The sequence below is a fragment of the Candoia aspera genome, chromosome 5 (assembly GCF_035149785.1).
Source record: "Candoia aspera isolate rCanAsp1 chromosome 5, rCanAsp1.hap2, whole genome shotgun sequence".
Classification (NCBI taxonomy): domain Eukaryota; kingdom Metazoa; phylum Chordata; class Lepidosauria; order Squamata; family Boidae; genus Candoia; species Candoia aspera.
The window spans coordinates 42987816-43012035 of record NC_086157.1 but is presented as its reverse complement, the minus strand read 5'-3'; the positions used below and the strand labels follow the sequence as shown (position 1 = coordinate 43012035).

Sequence of the window (24220 nt, the reverse complement as noted above, 5' to 3'; positions counted from 1 at the left end):
GTTGCTGCTCCTGACGTCCATTCCCCTCGTCTCGTAACCCAATTCCACTCTGCCTATCCTGACAAACCGGCTCCGTAATTTCTTTTGGGGGGGCAATATGTCATGTTCTCATTCCAATGTCTCGTTAACATTGTAACGTTTCACATGTCTTTTTCTGTTCCGTGTTTTTCACCCGGGGTTTTTCCATTCCTTCGCCCTCCATTGTTTTGAGGGCTTGGAATGCATGTTTGGGTTTGCGCTCCTGTTCAAGGTTACTTTCCCAGGCGCGTCTAACGGATTCTAGCACCTGGGAGGGAGAGCGTCCTGCCGGGCGATGGGGCGGGACTTGTGTACAAGCAAGGCTTTTAAGTTTGTATTTGGCGCGCTTTTGCTCATTCTCAGCTTTCTCTGTATTTGCATACTATTCCCTTTAATAAATCAGTTATCTTTAAGCCCGAGCTTGTGAGACTGAGTATTTGGGATTAGGCAATCATTACAGTTGCACCTAGTGGACCCCCAGTGGGTGTACTGGATAGAGTAATAGGCGAGACCAGGACAAAATCTAAATCTGATGACACCTTAATTACTTTTAAATTTAATCTAAATTAAGGAAAGTTAATATTAATTAATTTATTAAATTGATATGCCACCTGACTCCCAGCAGCATATAAATTTATATTTATTGTATATATAATATATAAATATTGTAATATGATTCTCATAATATAATTCCCATCTACTCATTTTATTTAATTACTTACCCTTTCTTACATATTAAAATTGCAATTTAATGCTCTCCAAAATTTTTGGGGCCCACATGTAGCCTTCAGACCTTAGGTTGGGCACTATCGAAGTACAGTTTCAGATTTATGACCCAGTTAAATTATAGTGCACAGAAAGACTCTGAGTGCTTTCAAAATGAAGTTTTGCATTCCTTTCAGAGAATGGAGATGGGAAGAAATTGCCATGCTTTCTACTTCTTTTGAAAGAAATGCATTCATGTTCAGGTTAAAAGAAGCTTAAGTTGGAGACATTTATATGTTTACTTTGTTTTAATAATGGGCCTACATGAGCCACCATATTCTCCCACAATGCTACATTGGAAAATGTCATAATGCATTATCATTGTCATAATCCATATGCATTGTGGGGTACAGGAGGCAGCCTGAATGCATTAAAGAAAAAGACTGCCCTCCTGTTTCCAGAAATGTCTATTTTACTCAGAAAAATTACATCTTTTGTAGATGTTAGCAAAACTGTAGTCTCACCATCATCCCCTTCTCCTGGGGCTGCAAGAATGAGTGAACCCTCTAACACAATTCTAGTAACCCCTACATTGTTACTGAGCACAACTGCTATAAGTATTAAGGAAATACAATTGCCACATGCCCTTATCAAAAATTGACATTATTTTCCTACTCTTTTGTTTATTCCTAAAGCACGTGAAGAATTGCTCACTGGTAATGTCAGGCTTCAGACAAAGTTTTGTTTTCTTATGACTCATGGTTGCAGTTACACAGCTGGAGTAAGGAAGAACAGCAAGGCTGAAGCCAGGGCTTCCACAGGATATGTCCCAGTGAAAACTGGTTGGGAACAGCAAGTATTGACTTGGTGTGGTGGTCCACTGCATGGCGAACAGCTTGAAGGATTTCATGGAAGTGGCTCTCAGTTTCTGGTGTCAGTGGATTGTTTTCTTCTGGGTCCTTGGAGAGATCAAAAAGTAGTGGTGGATCATGGTATGTGACAAACTGTCCATGACAAAAGCACACATGATAATCGTAGCAGCCATTAGATTCTTTGGGACTGAAATTTGGAGTGAAGTAAAATACCTTCCAAACAGAGTTACCTATAAATACGGAGGGGGAAAAAGGATGAAGATATGTTGTGAAGATGTTCCGTAACTGTTGAGAATCAAATTCAAAGCACACTTATCTCTCAAGAGTACATACTCACTGTTTCTTTACAACAGTCTAGGTGTGATATATTTAAAATTCTTCATTCAAAAGACAAATTCCAGATATTTAAAATATAATTTAGGAACACATTAGTATTGTTAAACCTTAGCTTTCTCAAGGATGTGATTCAACATTATAAAACACCTAACTAAAAAGGAATTACCAGTCGACATCACCATAGCACATGTGCTAATGTTCCCTCTAGTCCTAAGGCACAATTAGAACTCTCAGTCTCCTGGTTTCTAGCCTGGTGCCTTAACTATTACAGCAAACTGGCTCTCATCTTGGTAACACAATCTGATATATTTATTTCTACTGAACAACTCTTTTTCTATGAATAATGATCCCCCTGTGTTTAATAGAACCTTGACCATAAACGAAGCCTTTTTTTTTTACACACATCTATAGCTGCTTTTATTGATTGGCATTATATTAGATTTACTATAATTAATTGTGTATATTTATGTAACAGTTTGACAAATCTAGGTAAAATACTTTATTATCATTATGCAAACCATTATCTTCATCTTCGTATATCATCTTCATATAACAACATATTGTTTGTTGTTTCTGCTCCATGAGTTCTTCAGAATCACTAGATAGTCTTATTAATTGTAAAATTAAATATTAAAGGAATTAAAATGAGCCTTGATGCATTGCACTTCTCAATTTGATCACAAAGGATATTATCCCACTGGTAATTACCCCAGCAGCAGAATTAAAATAGTAAATATTATGTAAGAAATTTCTTCATGAAATAAGTTTTCTTCATAACATAGTCTGAAAACTCCACATGAAAAGCTTTTTTCTGCATCTAATGATGCCAAAACATCTGTTTCATTTTTTTATTGGCATACAACGCAAATATATCTACAAAAAGTCTTATATTATTGAAGGGTTGACACCTTTTTTAAAAAGCAGACTATGCTGGATAAATTATTGAAAGCAAGACCTTCTGTAGCCTTCACGTCAAAGTGGCATTACAATCAGCGTCAGCATTTTGACAAAGATATGAGACAGTAACTCACACAGTCCATAAGGACTTTTCCTGCTCTCAGAATAATATAAGTCAAATAAGGTGGCAACACCTTTTCAAAATATTTCTTGTGTACTTCTAACAAAATAGGAGCCAAGCTCTCCTTAGAATTTTTATATCACTCTACATCTGGCTCAGGGTCTGCCAGGTGTCATTGTTTCAATAGTATCAAATATGTATTTTAAAATTAAAGGTGTAGATAAATCCTTTGAATGGACAACTGAAATTTTGGGGGATTTATTCTATTTAAAAAGGCATTGATCTGTTCAGTGGTATATCTGTGTTCACCAAATATTAAAACTCCATAAATTCGGAATTAGTGTCATTATAGTTCCTATGAATTATCTCAAAGACTTTCCTAGAGTAGATATTATCTTTCTAATGTTTCATTCAAGAATCCAGTGATTTACCAGATTTTCTTCCCTGTTCTCAATAATTTTGTTTAATACACTTGAATCAATATTTAGTAATCAAAGCATGTAATTGATCAAGCTCCAATTTAAGCAACCTGAAAGTGTAATATACATCCAGAATATGATTTCTGATGTCCTTTTACCTTCTTTGCTAACTTTAGACAATGTCATTCCCCTTTTTCACCCCAGAGACACAGGCTGTGATCTTTCCTCCTATACATCTTTCAGATGGATCCCAGACATTTTCCATGTTAGTAAATTCTCTATTTATTTTGGGGAAAAAACATACATATATCTTTCCTTCATAGTTCAACAAACTGAGGATTTTCTGAGGGTTTTTTTTTTTTAATGAAATATTAAAATAGCATCTTCCACCAACTGGATTTTTTCCCTCCAGGACCAATGACATTAACAATGGTGCACAATCAGAAATTGAAACTGAACCAATGTTACTTTTATCTAAGTTAAACACAGATTGGGATATTAAAAACATAATCTTCTAGAACGTGTTTCATATTGGATAGTGTGAAAAGTATACTTTTGTTTATTTGGATTTAACTCTTTCTATATGTCTAATACAATAAATTCCTAAATATTTACATGAAGATCAATCTGACTTTGGCAATAACTTCTCCCCTTAATATCTTGCTCCAATCCAACAAAAGACGCAAAATAAAATTAGAATCCCCAGCTAATATTATTTTGTATACCTGTGAACCAAAATATGCATACATGCAACAAAAATATGCAACAAAAAGAGAGAGAGAGAGAGAGAGAGAGAGACTCGCCCCACCAAACCATATTAACATTACAGTATAACAAATACAAAATACAAAATATAAAATGCAAAACAACCAAAAGGGGTCTCCACTCAACTGGCCCCGAATGCTTGGAGCAAAAGCCAGGTCTTAACAGCTTTCCTAAAGGTGAGCAGAGTTGGGGCTTGTTGTATATCAGGAAGGAAATTGTTCCAGAGAACAGGAGCAACCCCAGAAAAGGCACACTTCTTAGGTCCTATAAGGTGATAAGATTTAAAATAAGGAACTTCCCTGTGGGAGCATGTGGGAGGGCAGATGTTCTTGGGAGAAGGCAGCTCCATAAGTAACCTGATCCTATGCTAAGTAGGACTTTAAAGGTGATAACCAGCACCTTGAATCACATCCAGAAACCTAATGGAAGTCAGTGCAGCTTGGGGAGTAACAGTGTTACATGGGCATAATGAGATGTGCCCATAACTACCCACAGCACTGCATTCTGGATCAACTGCAGCTTCTGGATGGTCCTCAGTGGCAGCCCCATATAATAATCTAAAATTAAGAGCTGTTGAAAACATTTCTCCATAACACAAACAACAAAAAACAATAGCAGCAGCAACAATACTAATAGTAATAGTAATATTTCTTCTGCACGCTTGACCCTAAATCTTTTAATCCACATATAATGCAACCAAAGCTCTTTTATCTTTTTTAAAAAATCATTATAATTTTCCCCCGTATTTCTACTTTATCTGCATCTTCAATTAATTCTCATAGCAATATCAGAAACTCAGATGAATATGAGGAGTTAAAATCTTTCTCTGCACATCTCCCATTTGACTGGGATTTCAGGCAAAGTCCCCACCTGATGAGGAACAGTACCTAAATTCTTTCTTAAAGCCACACTGCCCAGTTCCTCCACAGCTTTTTCAGAAACTGAAGCTCAGGGTGGTAGGGTGGCTTTTCAGAAGTTGGCTGATGCATGAGGGAAGAAGAAGGCTGATGCTTCTTTTATGAGGTATATTATCCTCTCAAAATTGGCATGAATAATATAATTAGTACCTGATTACCAGACCTCTTTACTAACAGTCCAAAGTACTATTTTCACATCTCCTAGAAGGAGGGGAAGACATATCACAGAAGATCACATTTTTACTGGAAGTCTTGGTAGCTCTACTCTACCCCTTTTCTCTACCCCTTTAATGAAACACATTCTGTTACACATGATAAAAGATTTGGAAAGCTGTTTAGTAAAAGGCAAACAATTGGTTTTAGAACTTTTTAAATTGGGTGCCTTAACATACAATGATTTTTGAAGTCTTGTAGCTGAACTTGCTACAGAATAAGGAACAAGACACAACTTCTTATACCAGTGAAGATATAGAGGATCTCTGAAACTAAAATCCCTGGTCTGACAGTGAAGCACATTTTGAAGTTCTAAGGGACCATTAACTTTAATTAGAGTTATCAGTATTTAAAGGCCTTGTGTGCTGCTATACCAGAAAGGCCATTGCCAACATTCTTTATTGTTTTACCATTCTGAAAGAGTTTCCCAGGCTGTTGAGCACAACAATTAGCTGTATGAAAAGCTAAGTGTGCTGTATATAAAAGGTTTGCTAGAAAAATAGCAGGGTCAGGTAACAAAGTTGATGCTGTGGTGAAGGGAAAACCTGGGAGCCACTGGATGTTAAACTTTCTTGGCCTCTATATAATTGGCCTCTATAAATCTCTAGCTGGCAGTGTTGGAAATCATATTGTTCACTAACATCCCAAGGGCAACATCTCAAGTCTGACTAGTATCTTATCAATAACTGAACTGTATAATTTAATCCATAAAGTCATATACCACCCAGCCCTGGGTTATTTTAGAAACTAACTCCTCCAAATTGTTTCTCCTCAATTTGTGTAATTATTAGTGGAGGGGATGCTTAGGGTCCTAGCCCCATGAGAAGAAGGAGAACATGGACCCAAAGGCAGAACGTGGACCCCAGTGCAGAACATGGACCCAACATTTAGAACACTCTAAATGCACTTGGCCCCTTTGCTTCTGCTTTTAACAAGGCAGTTAAAACAGTCTTTTTAGTGGTGCTATTGAGATGCCATTCTTGTTTAGGAGCCATTGCTCACCATTTTCTCCTGAATGCACAAATAAATTCTATCAAAGAACCACATGAGGTATCAGATTGCACTTATGGATCCATCCAGTAAAGAAAGCAAGGTGGGATATCCAAGCTATCTTCCAATTAGATGGTTTAAAATTCCATTATATCCCACTTCTCTATTACTTTCCTTCCCATCCTGATTTGGTCTGCTCTTTTTTTAAAGAGTCAAGTTATCCAGCACCTCCCCACCAAACCGCTCTAGAAAGAAATCAATTTGGAGATGCTGAGGAACCCTTTACTGTAGCATACCTCATGTACTGTATTTTCTAAACTGTTTTAACAACTATACAGCTGAATATTAAGAAAGATATTGAGATAGCATTGGAAGGTACTGGCTTATCATATGGGTGGTGAAAACTGCTTTTGTGATTATTCCTACCTTTGATATTGAATTAGAAACTGTCTCCACAAGCCATATTACGATATGGAAAAGTTCTTTATTCAATACAAGCAGTCAGAACCAATTTAAAGAGCAGACTAAGCAGTTTCATGCGCAAACACATTTTAAAACATGCCAGATTCCCAAACACTCCTCCTCCACCCCTCCCTAACAGCTTACTTCTCAACCTTTACACTGCCAGCCTGTGATGTTCCCAGATGGATGGCCTTGGAGCCTGGTTCCTCTCTTCTCCCAGTCTAACACCTGTGTGCCATTCTTATCTCTAATAGCTCCACTACTGTCTGGTAAACACTCTAGCTAATACTACCACCTCATGCTGACTAGTTACTACAAATCCCATCTATCTAATACAGAATGGCAGGATGGCATCCTGGCAGCTTTCTTGAACTTCTGAACTTTTTCCTCCTTAAGACTTCATTCTCAGAATTTAGACAATTATGAAGAAGATGTTTTTAAGGACAGTAAAAAGAAAAATGTGGAGTCTCTAATATTTTATCTGGGAACAACACGCTGAGATTAATAGGAATAGGTTTGAGAGGGGAAAAACAGGATTTGGTAGCTTGGTTGTGTCACAATTCTTCATTGTGTTATTGCAAGCTACTGCAGCAAAGCTTGACAACAGCACAGAACCATAATAGCTGCATTTCTAATCATTGCAGAAAAGCAAAATGCATTAGTGGAATGACCAATATAATATGCTGTCAGACACAAAGAGGTGTCAGAGTTGTAATCTGTAAATTTGATGAACTGTTATAAGGCTGGTCATTAAAGTGGAGACTGCTCTCTGTAGATATCCCAACTGGTATATAATCTCATTGTTTAAGAAGATCATTGTAAGGATTGAATTAATCTTCCAGCAATTAATAATCCTTTTGTTCTGGTAAATTCCTGTAAGAGTGAAGCTTCATTAGATACTGGAACAGTTAAATGCCATTCGTTAATGAAATCTGCAGCCATCAAGGAAGAGTAAGGTCATTTTAATAGTCTTTGCAATACGCTGTTCTGCAATACAATTTTTTTTTTGAAAAAGACAAAAGATGCCCAAATATATTCAGTAATGGCCCTAAAGGCAGCCATGGGGTCAAAGTCCAGTCCTTGCTGTCCAAGAGCCACCAAATGACCCCTTCCTACAGAGTGGCTGTTCTATTAAAAAGTGTTGTGCTGGCAGGTAGAAGTGGTGATTTATATGCAGGTGGACAATGAGGAAGCAGTCTCTGGCTTTTCCAGCTATTAGTGCCTAGTGGGAAGGGGCACTGGGGTGGATAGCAACTTGTAGGTTAGCAAGTAGAGGTTAGCTGACAGCAAAGAAGATAAGGACACTGAATGGACATTTCTATGAGTTTCCTGAACAATTGTATGATGTCTCTTCTGTCAGTACAAAACAAATCGGGGTTTGATTGTTCCCAGTCAAACTCAAGGACATAATGAAGTTGCAAAGGGCAGCAATCCAACAGCTATATCAATAATCCAACAAACAGTTGCTCATATTATGCTTGAAGTAACAGGCGTGTAAGATCAGCCAGGCCTTATTGGCTTCCTGGATGAACTAGCTGACTTGCGATGATCAGCTGTAGAACATCTAACCAGTACTACATTATGAACAACTAAATAAATCAGCACTACATCTTCCAAGCTTTCTCTGAGACAAGGTTTGTGTGTGTGTGTGTGTTTGTGTGTGAGTGTGTATGTGTGTATTATGCCACTTTCCTAGGATAGATGGAGGATCACCAGCCATCAGATGAGGCCAGGATGTGTCAAGATGTAAATCATTCTTTTTCAGGGCTTAACAAATACCATGCTTCTGATAACATTGAGTAGAATCAATAAGCTATTGCCTGACTGTTTTTCATGCCTGTCAAGAGAAACACTCTTCTGCAGAAAATAGAGTAGAAGTGTACATCAGTTGATTAACAGACATTTTTCTTAGACTCTAGTTAATAGTGTGACAATATCTGCCTAAATTAGAAGTACGCTTCTCCCCTTTGACAGTTATGTAATTTCACACTTAACAAATAAAACTCTCAAAGTGTGCCATACCAAGTATCTTCCTGACTACTCTACAATGGCCTTTAAAATGACAAATTAAAATACATAATGAGGGATGGAGCTCAGCTCCCGTGCTGTGTAGATTGATTCTTCTAGCTCTTTGGACAAAGAACAAAATGCTGGAGGACCAGCCCAGAGGCTTACATGATTCATTGCTGCCTCTAGCTTCTGTTGTTGCTAAAGTGCAGAGACAGAGAGAGAGAACACTCATCCAGGATGAGGAACACTTTTAATTGGTAGAATCGTTTTCTAAGTAGTGAACAAACATGTTGTCAGGCTCTGCCTGCTACCCAGTAAAAACACAGACGCTAGTGTAGGCTTAGGTTCTGGTTTTATTTGAGTAACAGTATGCGTGCCCTTTAAGAAAGCTGAGAGTGAGGGCAGCGTGCCAGAATGGGATTTAAATAGCCCGCGCCGGTCAGCGCTCCACCCCTTCTTACTTCAGGTGCGCCCCGAGCCCCGTCGGTTCCGTTGCCGGTAGGTGAGGGGTCGTGGAGCCCCTCCTGGGCTCCGGGCGTTTCCTTGATTGCTTCCCTGGCCGGTGATGGTTCATTGCCGGGTGATCAGGTTCGTAATCTCTTTGACAGCTCGGGCGCGCCTCGTGGTCTGGTCTTGTCAATTACCTTCTTTGCAACATTGTATCTCTCTCTTCCGTGCCTCCGGCTAGAGTTGATACTTTGTTGCCAGCACCTGTTGCTCTCTTTTGTTAGCTAGTTGCCTTTTCCCTTAATCCGCCCGGGACCCATTTCCCTGCATTGTCATGCGAGCCATTGCGATGTCACAAGCATCGCAACAGTGATCATGACACATGTCCATGAGAGTGTAACAAAATACTGTGGCAGTCATTTATCTCAAATTAGCCTAGGGATATATTAGAATTTCAGAAACAGTAAACTTATGTTTGCATAAAAATCACATTGTGCGCATGAAAATCCATGTCAGTGACAAAATCAACAGACAAAAAGCACTTGCAAGTGAAGCAGGCCATAGTGCCACCACATAAATCTGTGCCAATAATTTACAGCTCTACGGTTAAAAAGAAGAAACATGGCCTTTATAGACTCACTGAATCCAGGCACTTGGAGGGAAAAGCAAATACTCATATGCATATAGGTACTTTTTTACTTCTTTCATGGTAAGGAATTAAACTAGTTGCTCTTTAGTTATTCTGTGCACTCTATGCCAGAAATCTGAAATGTTTTACATGGACATTAAAAGAGTCAGTATGCTATAGTGCATGGTTTCTCAACCAGGCTTCCATGGAACCCTTGGTTTACACAAGAGGTCACTAAGGGTTCTCTGGAGATCATGATTTATTTAAAAAAAATATTTCAAATTTGGGCAACTTCACATTAAAGAGGTAAGTTTCATTATTTTTAGTTTAAGAACACTGTTAATGCCTACACAGACATACACATGAAACAAATATAATCATTTTGTAACTTCTGGCCTATATTTGAGCCTGACTGTGCAGGGGTTCCCTGAGGCCTGAAAAATATTTCAAGGGTTTCTCCAGGGTCAAAAGGTTGAGAAAGTCTGGTATAGTGGTTAAGGTTTGGACTATGATCAGGAAGACCATGTTCAAGCTTATCCTCAGCCATGGGAGTATTTCATGGACTACTTATTATGGGAATAAACTTAGTCCTGTACCCTTCACTGCTAAGACAAAACGCATAATATTGATGGAATAAAACTGAAAGTTTGAAAATAAACCAAATTAATTAAATTAAAAGAGTCTGGTAGCCACAGCCTTTGAGTCACAAGCCACACCACTGCAGTAGTCTTATAATATCAGATTGATCATATGAAAACTTGCTTGTCTTGAATCAGATGCTTGGTCTACCCAGACCAGAATGGGGATTTTTTTACAAACAAAATGCATTTTCATGATTTACAATCACTGGCAATATTGTCTGCGGATGATGAAAACTGGTGTCAGTACATCTGCTGATCCACAGATTGCCAGTGCCCCCTCAAATGCAAATTCCTTATGATATATATTTTTTTCCACTGTCCTTTCTGCAGTTTTTTTCTCTGCCTTCCCTATTCCCTGTGCTCAAAATATATAATGAATAAAAAAAAACAATGTAATGTACAATACATAAAACCATAAAATCGGAACAAAGTATTATTCTCTTGGTTAGTCTACTTGCACTCTTACAATGCATTTCCTAGCATTCAGTCTTGATGAATAAGGGTTTCTAATAAAGCTCAAGTTATTATATTTCATTTGCTTTTATGGTGGAAGATAAAGTAGTGGTGCTTGCATTGTATTGACAAGAGTTTTCATTTCATTTTAATCTCATAAATGCTTGAAAGAAACTTCCTTCTATCTCCATGAATTCCTTCAGCAGTTTTAGAAGAAAAAAAGAACCTACTCAGGCAATACAGTATATTGGCTAAAAGCTAGTCATTAATGCATATCAAATCCTATACATGTCTGTTCAGAATTCTCACTAAGAAAAAGCTAAGTGGCTTTAGGACTGCTGTTTCTATATATTCTGAGAGTGCATACAGGGGAGCAGTGAAATTTTGACCAAAATATGCACTTTCACATAAAGATATCAACTATAGACATGTAGTAAAAATTCTTGGAAATGTCTCAACTTTAATTATATTCCTTTGAAATAAATACATTTGAGTTCAGATTAATGTAAAGTCCCAGAACATAACATGCTTATGAGTTTGTCTAATGAGAGATAGATACTCATACACACCTACACCTACACATACACGCACATACAGTACACATAATTTCTAGATTCCTCACTGGCAGGACAACGTTGTCCCTGATCAGGTCAAAGCCTCCTTACACAGTACCATAACCATTACCAGAAACTGTTCCTGGGGGCTGCAGGAGATCTTTTGGAACTGTGCAGACATGTCATGGAGGGCTATAATATGTGAAGATGGTTGGTTAAAACTGAATGACTTATTTTTCCTGAGTAGATACATGAAATATGATATTACAACAGTTTTGAGGCACTTTTTTCTTGTTTGCTTTAAAAATACAGTGCAAAGCAATCTTAACTTTCTAATCAATCTTTTAATGCAGAAAGTGCTGAGCCTCTGTGGAATTCAAACTCCTGCCACTTAGAATTTAGGTAGTGACTTAAAAAAAACAAAACATTACAATTTATACAGCCACTGCAATTGTTGTTGTTGAGAGCTGGCATAATTTTCCCATTATGTGAGTGTGTCAGAGGTATAGAAAAGTTCTGGATTCTACCAATGCATTACCTATCAAGCACACCAAGGGAGGGGTCTCCATACCATCACCCTTTTTGCATCTCCAAAAATTGGAATTGCAACACATGTAAGTCAAGCATTATAGAAGTTTCTGCAGGAACCAAATGGGAGTACTTGGTTTTGGAACATCCTCTCTTTCTGCTCTTAGACTGGGAGATCCCCAGAATCCTGGGACCTCTGGGATTCTTTCCAGAAAACACTGAATTTCAGCCTAAATAATACAATACTAAAATATGTATTTTATACACATACTTATATCTCCCATTATACATTCCTAGTTTCATACAAACAACAATCTACATAACACCAATTCATTCATACAGTAATTAAAACTACATCTTTACTTCCCTGCATGCATTCATCAATTTCACTCCACAAAATCAGGCCACCTTTATTCAGATGTAGTATATTATTCACTTTTCTCTTAGTTTTGCAGGCATATATTCATTCATTCATTCATTCATTCATTCATTCATTCATTCATGTTCTTTACCATTTACTCTTCTTACTTTCCAAGACATAATCTTCCATATAGCATTGTTTCAAGAGCAGGCAGTAGCTGTGGACAGAAAGGCCTTTGCACAACTCCCATCTTTTGTGCCAATTGTACCTTTTCTCAATTGGGAGTCCTTGTTCACAGTCACTCATGTCTCCCAGTTGGATTTCTGCAATGTATCATATGTGGGTATACCTTTAAGAGCACCCAGCTGAAACTTGATACACCCATATGACATCACTATTTCATGGGCTAGGTCCTAGTAGACTTCCAAAGGAAATTCAAGGTGCTGTTTATTACTTATAAAGCCCTACATGGCACAGAGCTGGGTTATCTGTGGGACTGCCTATCTCCTGTACTTCTGCCTGTCCCATGAGCTCACAGAAGGTAAGCATATTCTAGGTTCCTTCTTTGAAGCAGTGTCATCTAACAGGACTTGGGATATGTGCCTTCTTGCTCCAGCCTATTATCCTCTTGTAGACTCATTAAGACCTGTTTTTTTTTTCTCATGCTTTGGACTAAGATGGTAGATAAGCCCATTCTGTTGTGAGAATGAACATTTGCTATACCCAGTGTCAGCACCTGATCATTCAAGCATTCACACATACACAGTCAAGAGGCTAGATGTCTTTAAACTGTTTTAATGAAATGTAATGAACGGTACAGAAGGCAAGCTGCGAGTAAAGATTTCCCACTCAAACCTAATTTAAAACTACATCCCCTTAGTTAGTCCCCTTTCCCATGAAGCATGTCACTCCCCCTCCCATCCAGATGGTATTCCTGGCATATCTCAACCCCGCGTCCTTGATGTGCTCCATAGCCATAATAAACCACTTTACACTCCAACTTCACACCCCCTCCCATCTGGCAACATGAGAGAATGAAATGATGGGAGATGCCCTGATAAGGGTTTATGTGAAACCTTTGATCGGGGGATCTGACACCCAGCCTCAGCTATGTGTTGACTGTGTTTTGTTATATTGGTTTTGTATTGTATTACAATACAAAGATAGAGAAGGTATAGGCTAGGCTAAAAGAAGTAGGTGCACCTGCATCACATTAAGCATTCCTTGGTAAGAATAAAGACAGTATGGTTCATTTTGGAGACATTCTGCCACCAGTACACCAAATCCTAGTTTTACCCTAAGTATCTTTAAACTATTCTACATGGCTAGGATCTCTAATCTAGAGAAGCCAACACACTGTTGCCTGAATCCCACCAACTAGGAGGTACTGTACTGACCCACACTCAGAAAATACATACACATGTTATTTAATTGTTAATTATTTTCCTATACTTGCTGCTTTCTAAATGGTGTCCAATGAAGATGTGTGGCTGAATTACTTGAGAACGGGATATTGAATTCTACAGCCCTTTTTTAACAAATGTATTTTACAACGTGACAGCAAATGCTGGTTTTTAAATAAAAGTGAATTAGCCTCTTTAAAACATCTGTGTTGATATATTATAATTCAGAGCTATCAACATTTTGCTCTCCTTACAGACATTCCGAATTTAGTTCAGGATGGCTTTAATTCAAACAGATGCTAGAAGCAGTTTTTACATATGAAGAAAGAAGAAAAACACTTCCCAGCTGTGCTAAACTTTTAATCACAAAAAATATGCTGTTTTAATCTGGAATGGATTCAGAGCTAAACTTAAAATCAGCAACAGATGAATTTAAAAACATCACTGCTGAATAGGTTCTTAGCAGAGGTGGGAAATATTATCTTCCATAAAATCTGCTTCATTCTACTCTTCCTGTACTAAAGATCTTTATCCTTGGATTACATGTTCAGTTGTGCTGTTTGTTTTCCTTACTATTGCACAGGAATAGTAAGACGTTATGGGCCATCCCAAAAGCATCCTACTGATAATTCAAACAGCATCCAGGAGTTCCATTCTTGGCCACCTTGTTTAGAAAGGGCAAGGTAGGGACACTGTGGCACCTTTTGTTGCTATGCTACAATTCCAAGCAGCTACAACTAGTATGAACAAAGTGAAATAAACTTAATTCAGCCACTTTTCTGGAATATCCACAATATCAGTTTTCATGAACTCCGTATTACCTGGACACACAAGATATGCCCAAATAATTAAGCGTATATATGAGTGCCACCATCTAGCCCATTATTATGGCAAAGGTGGGACTACTTTGGGTGGTGGAAGGTGGAGTACACCATCATAAATGAAACATTATTCATTATTATTCATTATTCACTATTCACATTATTCATTATTCAAATGAAACATTTATAAACACTGCTCATTTCCTGCATTTCCAGAAAGAACACAGTCAGCTAACAACTGGATATGTCCCAACATAAGATAACACTGCAAAAGTTACACCCATTCCTATAAGGTTTATCTGCCATAAAATTAAAAATTCCAAGAGATTTGCTGCTGTGCAAGGGCAAGTCTCTTGGTTGGAATAATTTTTCTGCATTCTTACCTTCACCTATTAACTTTCCACTGGCCTCAGTGCATACTTTGTTTGCTATTCTCCCTTTGTATGTATACTGTATGAAATCATTTCATTTCACGTTATCCCCAATTTCTCATTGCTACTGTGCCATAAGAGGTTAGGTTATAAATGCAAATTGATTCAGGGGATAGGCAGGGGGAAAGAAGTCCTTTTCCTGAAAATAAATTAATAAAAACCAAAACAGAAGAAAATCTGCTTCAGCTATATTGTATAGTAACGTAAGCATAACAAATACAGTTGACATTTTACATATGAACGTATCATAGCATTCATTTACCAGATTACAGTAAGCGCAACTCATACACTTAGATAAATTATATATGTGTAATGCCACTTTTTAAAATGAAAATCAAGTGAGCTTCCTCCTTCTTTTTTTAAAACAGAAAATCAAGCAGTTGATAACAAGTTACGGAAGGTGCAGTTCTAAGCAATTCCCACATGAAGGAGAAATGGGAAATCTCTAAAGATGCCAGCATGGATACATGGAATTATCTCTAAAATGCCAAAGGAAAAAAAAAAGGCCATGCAAAGGAAATTGAATAAGAGAAACAACCTAAGAATAAAGATAGTCTTGAAAAACTGATGGAATTTTCTTAGAAAGGCCACAGCTCAGAATTAGCTGAGGCTTCCAAAAGATACCAGAACAGCAATTGGGGGAGGGAGGGGAGATATGGTAGCAATATTCAAACACCTGAAGAATTGTCACATAGTAGAGGGAGTGGATTTATTCTCTATTGTCCCATAGGCAAGACCAGAACCAATGGGCTAAAGCTACTAGTTTTGCACTTTTTAAGTTTTCTTTTTTCTTGCAGTATTCTTTGTTTCATTCTTTGTAGTTTTTATGTACGTGTTGAAAAAAAATTAATAAAGAAAAACATTTAGGTAAAAAAAAACCTACAAGGAAAGTTTCAGACTAGACATCAGGAGGAACTTCCTGATGGTCAGTCACTAGCACATGCTTTTGCATGATTTGATGAGGTCTAGAGGTCTTCAAACAGAAGCTGGATGGTCATTTACCAGAGATACTATATTAGATCCTATACTAAGCAGGGGATTCTACTAGACGATTTCTGAGTTTTTTTAAGCAGTGGGCCTTGTATTCAGACTATTGATAATGATACAGCAAGCAGAAATATTACTAAACGTAATTTCAGCATCATTATAGAAAGGAAGTATCAGTACCAGCAGCATCCTTGTTTCCGAGAATTCCTTTAGAATGAGACTTGGGTCTCATTCCTATAATGGGCTGCAATCTAGTACTTGCCATGGGAGTCAAACATCCCAAGACCAGATCTGACAATTACCAAAACAAAAAACAGGAAGAAACTGTCACTGTCCTCTAAAAGACAGTAGCTTCTATCCTATTACATAGAGAGGTCAGACAGAGTGCAAGAATTGAACACTGATTGCAGTCTTTGGAATTCTTTCATAATACTTTCTTGGTTTTCCTACAGTAAATCAGAAGTTCCTATCTACTTGTGTGCATGTTGATCTCTTCCAATCCAGCTGTTTGGAAATGTGTCTGTCCTGCCCAAAGAAAGGGCAAAGTTAACCAGAGATAGAAAAGAACATTTTGTGCAGGGATAATTAGAGGGGAACTGACAGGTAACATTTTGATAAATCTATACTTTGATGGATTATCTCAAAATGGCAGCCATTCTGGGAATCAGCAAGTCACCAACAGGTAGCCTTTCCGTAAGATACCCCCCAATATGTCCCAAAATTGCGAATGTGTCCAGGAGCCCTAAAGCTCAGATTCATTACATGACAAAGATGAAATAGGTAGGGGGAATATAGCTATATGGCCTAGAGGCTAAATTCTTTATAATGTGCTTACGCCTGATACTTAAATTATTCCCTTGTCCTCTCAAGAAGCTATTTTGTGACCAGTGCTACGTTATCTGTAAATGTAGATGTAACCAGTCACATAGGCTGTGCATATGATAACAAATTATTCAAGATGGCAAACCCTGAGCATCCTATGATAAATACTAAAATTTCAAATTAGATAAATAGTTGGTGAAATAACAAATAGATTTTAGTGTAAGCAGGAATACATAAAGTGATGCACATAGGACAAAAGTCGCAACTTCTTAGGAAGATAACAGAAATGTGAACTGATGGTGACACTGAGAAACGATAAGAATAATCTAAATAAAAATCTAAATAGCTCAATAAAAACGAACTTACTGTGTAGTGCTGGACAAAAAAAATAGTCAGAATTCATGACAATATTTTGTATATAAATTTATGGTGTGACCATATTTGGCTGTACTATTTCAAAAAACTATCATATATTTGTGGAGAAGAAAAAAATAGCTGTTAAAATAATCAAGAGCTGTTGTAGCAATTTCTCTGTTAAAAGACTAATATTTTAATTTAGTTCATTTTAGGAAAATAAAACAACAACAACAACAGTAAAGTTGGGTGGACGGAATCACAATCTCAGTTTATATAACAGGAATCATATAGAGTAAGTAGAAACATTTTTATTCTTCATAAGATGCAGGGTCATCAATGAAACAAAATAAAGCAATAATTCACAAAAAATCATATTAAACTGATAGTACTTGGCCAAAGATCAGTAATAACATAAATAGGTTTGCAAGGGTGTCATACAAATTCTTGGGGGACTGAATTCCCCCTTTTCAAATATTAGGTTTTAGGATAAATGGAAAGCTAATCATTGGACAAACGATGGATTAAAGTTGTCACCTTTGTGCTTTTCCAGAATCTTGTAGTCTGAACATTGCTGAAAACAAGAGGTAGAACTCAATTAGAGGTGAGCAACTTCTGTATTACAAGACCTACATTTTATCAGAGATAATCTGGGAGCCAGATGCCACTGGTGGATGGGATAGAAACAAGGGTTGGTCAAAAATGAGCAGCACAATCCATGTTCTCTCTTTTTTACACCTTTTTATTTTTTTCTTCCAAGCTGCAGAGTTCCTAATCTCAACAAACTCCTGATACATCAGGCCTTTTTTTAATAATAGGATTTTATTGATGTAAATGTAATGCACATACCTTTTACCCATTTTGAGCAATGTTTGCTAATTATACTATGTAGAAGGAGGAGAAAAAGTTTATTCAAAAAAGTCAATTTTGATATGTTGCATATCAATAATGAATGCATCTGATATGTCATATTTAAAATACTAGGGCCATTTGGTCCTAAATATAGTTACTTGAAAGCAGCAGAATTATAGGAAAGAGATTTCAAAGGAAGCTCACAATTCAGAAAATCCAGATAGTCTTGGTGGGTTGAAACTACTGCTGCCAGTCAATGACTAAGGGAAAAGTACAACAGCAAATACTTGTTCATGGATAAGAATAGCAACTTGGCCTATCTGACAAGAGTGAACAGATGAAACTCTTTGCTTTGCTTAACTGAATTCTCCATAAAGATTGAGCAAAATCTGAGTTGCAGGAAGAAGTATTGCAGGGATTTTTGGATATGTGTTCTCTTGACTTGGGACCTCATTCCACAGCCTTCACGGTTGAGCAGATAAAGCTGATGATGGGTGGTTAAGATAAAGCAAGAATTCTACTGGAATGCTCTGTCTTGCTGTCCTTCAACCTTCCTGAGCTGGTGAATCTTTGGACAGACATTGGAGTCCCAGTTGTTTGTTTTAACACGGAAACAATGCTAATCCTGTGAAGACTGACTGGGAACTTTACAGTCTCTATCTATTTGGAGAACAGGTTAAACTAAGATAATGTAGGTCAGTGGAATTCTATGTTTCAGAATACCAGGAGAAATATTACATCCTTTTGGCAGTATTGTAATATGCTCCATGTCAGGCTGTAGATAAACAGTAGTTGGAGCACCTGGGCAGAATACTCCTGCCAGACTATTAACCAGTGCTAGTTACTGGGAACATTTTCCTTCTTATAACAGCTTCACAGGCTGTTGGTAGAGTTTAGTCACAATTCAAAGTACAGGTTTGTTAGATGAGCACACAGTATGTGACTAGATTATATGAAAGACCGTATGATTTGCTGGTTTATAAGAGCCTCTGGAGAGAAAGTTGTCTTTGTCCTATGGCTAGTCAAGGCATATTTGGCAAGAACATGAGAAAGGTCTTCAAAGGCACTTCTCCCAGGCAAATTCCATGTTTTGTCTCTGCCCTGTTAGGTAAGGATATTTTTCTTCTAAATTGACTTGCAGCTGAAGTGGATTTTAATCTTTTAAGCATTTTCATAGCTCAGTTATTGATTATTTTTAAACTTTTTTTCTCTTTTTATTGCCTCTGTCTCTGAGTTATTCTTTGTGTCTCCACTAATTTTGTTATTTTATCAGAAGTTTCTTGGTAGATGCTGGAACACCACTTTTAGTAGAATATTCCAAATGATATAAATATATAGTATTTGATTAGGTATAAAATCAAAGTGAGGTTTACTTTAATGTTCATCTGTTTAGGTCTAAATCAGACTTTTGCAATCACTGCCTTCTAAACATCAATGCCAGTAATTCCCCAGCAACCATTAAATGTGTGTCTGCTAATAAAACAAAACAACTGAACAAAAAAAGAACAGCAGCTGAATATCTCATACCTTCTCCATTGTGGCTAATAGAACGTTTCTGTTCACTGATGAACCATATCATAATGCAGAGTTATTTGGAGCAGAGATGATCAAACAAAGAACAAATTAATGTAAGGACCTGGCTCAATTTTTAGAAAAAATGAGGACTCAGCACAATTTCCGTTTTGATAGCAGCTGTACGTTTAGTGTCATATCAAAGCAATTATCACTTCGAGCTGTTAAGTGATTTATATCCAATATCTTTGCAGAGATGCCTTGCTTGCAAATAGCCCTGATTAAGAAAATAATAATTTACCAATGGCATTTTACATCTTCAGATGGGTATATTATAGAAGAATGAGAAAAAAAAAAAAACCTGGAAAGGCAGATGACAACAGAACTGTCACTGAGACACTGCCTGAAATGCCCATACCATGCCGATAACATCACCCACATATCAGAAGGAAGGAGCTAAATAAGTACTTAGACATTTTCTTTATGCACTGTAATGTGCAAGAGAGAGATAAGCTACATAAGGAACCTTTGGGTACTTTGAGAATATTCTTTATGAATGTTCTTCTATTGTGCCAAGACCGAAAAGGTATTTATGAAGATCAGGACTGGTCAAGAGACCAGTCAATCAAGCTGTCCCTGGAGGCAAGCCACATGAAAGAGACAAGAACAATGTTTGACTCCTTGCCTAGGCTTCTGAACAAAATAGCATAAAAAGATCAAGGATAGGATCTGGCCAACAAATACTAGCTGCACAATGTAAAAAAAAAAAAAAAAGCCCAATGGGCAACCACAGAAAAATACATTCAACTTTTTGTATGAGAACAGGCCATAGAAAGTCTGCAGCAGTGTTGTTGACCCCCACTTGCAAAAGACTGCAAGATGCCTAAGAAAGATAACTTCGCCACTATGGCTAACTAAAGAAAGAACATTATGTTCTTCCAATAAATGTATCACTAAATTCAACAGGATACATGAAAAACACTGTAATTCAATTCAATTCAATTTCAAACAACTCTAATTTTACATACGTGTGTTGCAGGGTATGCACTTTCTTCCCATGGACCAATCAAGGAGGGTTCATATGTATTGACTATGTGTGTATCTGTCTGCCCTCATATGTGTGTATGTGTTTGCCCCAACTCCTTCTCCCACATGGTTTTCATAAAAAGGAGAGGAGGAGGAGGAGGAAAAAGGGATGCCATATATATTATAAACAAAAAAGAATGCAAGAGATAAACAGTAAGTGATGGCCCAGTCATTGATTCATAGAATTTAAAGGTTGGAAGGGATGTGGAACAATCCTGTTCAATTCACTTCCCAGCAAAGGAATCCCTGACTTCTCAGTCTTCTTCAAGTTGAACATACCCAAAGTCCCCAACCAATGCCTCCCAGACTTTTTATCATCCTAGTTATATCCCTTTGGAAACACCTCAGTTTGTCAGTATCCATTGGTCATTCCTGAGGAAATGCATGCTTTCTCAGCATGAAAATGATAGCTCATTTTGTGGAACCTGTGACCCTCCAGGTATTGTTCAACTGAAGCCTCATGCAGCACAGCTAATGATGAAGGATACCAGTTCCTTCATAAGCCTTCATTAAGGTCTGCTTAGAGGGCCTTTAGATGTAATGCTTACTGACAATCCTCTCTACTGTACATTTATATTTATTTATTTATTTATTTATTTATTTATTTATCAATCATATTTTTATTACCGCCCATCTCCCCCACACATTACAGCATCCACCTGTGTAGTTCTCTGGACACAAGCTACTTTCTATTTTGTTAGTTTCTAGTTGACAGCCAAAAACAACTTTGTTTCCTGACTGTTAAGTGTTGTTATTACATATGTTGTCTTCTGCATTTATTGTTTTAATTGTTTTTTTACTATTTGCATAACTCTTACTATAGCCTCTTTCTTTTATGGCTACTGCTTTGCTGTTTAATTTTCAACTTACCATACCACCATGCTTTTTTTAAAAAAGGAAATTATAGGTAAATACTTTGCTACTCTTACTTATTTATTGGAAACCTCTAGAGTAAAAGGTGGCATGTTATATCTCATTGAAAATGCAGATGTTCATCCAAAACCATTGTGCAGTCTTGTAGACAATGTTCTGTATGTTTATGTGTGTGTGTGTATAGATAGAGATGATACATGTATAGGTATAGGTATAGGTATAGGTATAGGTATAGATATGGTTTCTAGTGTTTTAGAAGTTTCTTCTTGTATCTCACAGTTTCTTCTTCCCCATCTTGGATACCTCCAGTCCTTTTGGACTATAACCATTCAATAATTCCTTATAATCGACCGTGATCAATGAATTGATAGGAGTTACAGTCCCAAACATGTAGATATTCCGATGTTAAAAAATGTTCCTTAAGCATCATGTGTGCTTTAAGAGATCTAGTGGACAGGACAACAATGCTGCAATTTTTAGTTTCCTTGCACACTTCAATAAATGGCAGCAAAATCAAGGTGATGGGTAGAGTTATCATTCTTATGTAAGAGTAGAAGCAGCATTAAAATGATGAAAATACAATTGATCAGAATAGAGCTTACTTTGTAATAAAGCTGTAAATTATTGCCCATTTTCTGGGACAGCGATAAAGGTTAATCAGCAGCTTTTCCTTCATTGTATGTGTCATTGTATAGTTAAATGTATCCCATTTAACTATCTGCCTGTAGTTGAGAATGTCTTCCACACTGTGATCAGTGAGAATGATGCATGGCCAAGTCTTCATGGATACTAGGCAATGCAGCAAAATGAAATGATAGAACAATACAGCAATAAGATAAATTTATTTCATCAAATAACAATGAGAAGGAGCCGTACTTCAACTCTGAAATGCCAATTCCAATTAATGCTATTTGTAGGTGATTTGATCTTCAGTGTTAATGTTTCACATAGTCAACAATAACTAAGAAAAGTGGCCTACTCTGTCATCATCTTGAAAAATCATGATTATTGATGGAATTGGACTAGCAGAACACTGGCTGAAGAGAGAAAAGCTTGTTTTACTGATTAGGAAAAAAAAATAAGGAAAGTTTACTAATTGTTAGAAAAGTTTTAATTCTTTAATTTTTATTCATTCATTCATTCATATATTTAAACTAGAAAGTTTTTGTGTCTGCCAATTTGTAAAATCAGCTGGTTCCTTTCCATTTGATTTTTCTATTGCACATAGTGCTCTCATTGAAAAAAAATGCCATATCATACAGTAAAACAAAACAAACATTCAAGAGCAGAAAACACTTGGACAGCTACAAGATAGCAACAGGAGATATGGAGTATCTGGTGGTTGTCCATATATTTGCATTTGGGAACATATATCTAATAATATGAGGGACTAAAGTTTTAACATGTATTCTAATTCCAAAAGTTTTAGTACTGTGATAACATAAACCTTTGCTGTCTTGCATCAGACTGTATAATATTGAATGGTTTCTTTGCTTTTTCCTCCTCCCAAGTTAAAGAGTTACATACTTCAAACAATTATCTGTGACCAGAGTCCAAAGCTCTTTCCCCAATTATTTCAAACTGCAATAAAAATTACATAAAATATTTAAATTTGAACAGGCAATTTTACTTACTGTTTCTTGGATGCCACCGAACTGCATTTAAATATGCATTACAGTAATGGAAGAGAAATTCATGCTCAGATTGGAGTGCACTGCCTTGGAGCAAGGGCATTAGATCATGTCCATCAATAATTCTGAAAAAGACAATATATCAGAAGCAGTAGAAACCCTACATAGTGTCCCTGAGGAAAAAAAAAGTGACTTATGCATTTCCATTTGTTGATAAATGCAACACTAGCACCATATATAACTATCAGGAATTTCATTCCATATATTACATGGCCACCCAACCTCTCCCCCCTCCCCTCCCCTTCCCCTCTCCCTCCCTCCATTTGACATTGCTGGACAATTCTACTAATTCTGCAGCTCTTTTTTTTAGACACGGCCATCACCCCAACAAATACATGGATCAATTAATTTAAGCCCACAAACAAATCACAACAAAGTTGATTATGAACTTACATTTTACGTAATAGATCTCAAATTTTAAGAGATCTCTAAAAGCTTCTAAGTCCAAATAGTTTTCCTTCTTTTCCACCTTACTTCCTGACTTCGTATGCTAAATGAAATCTGGTAAATATATATGGTAAATATGGTAAATTAATGTACTGTAGTTTTACCTTCCCTGCTATAACTAAATAAGAAAATACATGTCAGTTCACTGACAGACTCCTCGCTTTGACCACATTATTGCCAGTGGAGCTGCAGGGTAATATCACTTAATAATATCACATTTTATCCCTATCTTTGTGTAATCAATTTGTTTCTGTCTTTGCCTCCAGCTCCAGCTCCAGCTCCATGACTCTAAACTGTAGTCCATGTAATCACCAGGAGTTTAAACCAAAGGAGATTTTTACCTTTTAAAACTGCCCTGAAATTATGATGATGATTACAATCTACCAGGACCTGCAAGAGGCTGGGATGTAAGCCAGTATGCTGGGAGGAAGTTCTAGATATGCCAACAAATGCTACTTTGTGGGGAGACACAGTCCTTTCTAATAACTTATCTATCCTACAAACAATGGCTAAAGCAGCCAAGGACTGATTGGAATGGCAATCAGATTACTAAGAGAGATAAGTAGAGCAATAAGATTCTGAGAGAAATAGGTGGTTGTAAAGA

General features: G+C 37.1%; 1 protein-coding gene across 2 annotated transcripts in view; it reads right to left on the bottom strand.

Moving 5' to 3' along the window:
* Positions 1 to 1012: 1012 nt before the first annotated feature.
* The window catches only part of STS (steroid sulfatase), a 98341-nt gene continuing 75133 nt past the window's right edge, over positions 1013 to 24220 (bottom strand). For both annotated transcript variants that reach the window (XM_063305067.1, XM_063305068.1), the window contains exons 9-10: positions 23113 to 23234; positions 1013 to 1825 (exon numbers count right to left, since the gene is read on the bottom strand). In XM_063305067.1, coding sequence (XP_063161137.1) covers positions 1473 to 1825; positions 23113 to 23234 — 475 coding nt within the window. In that variant the 3' untranslated portion in view covers positions 1013 to 1472. The remainder of the gene's footprint in view (positions 1826 to 23112; positions 23235 to 24220) is intronic.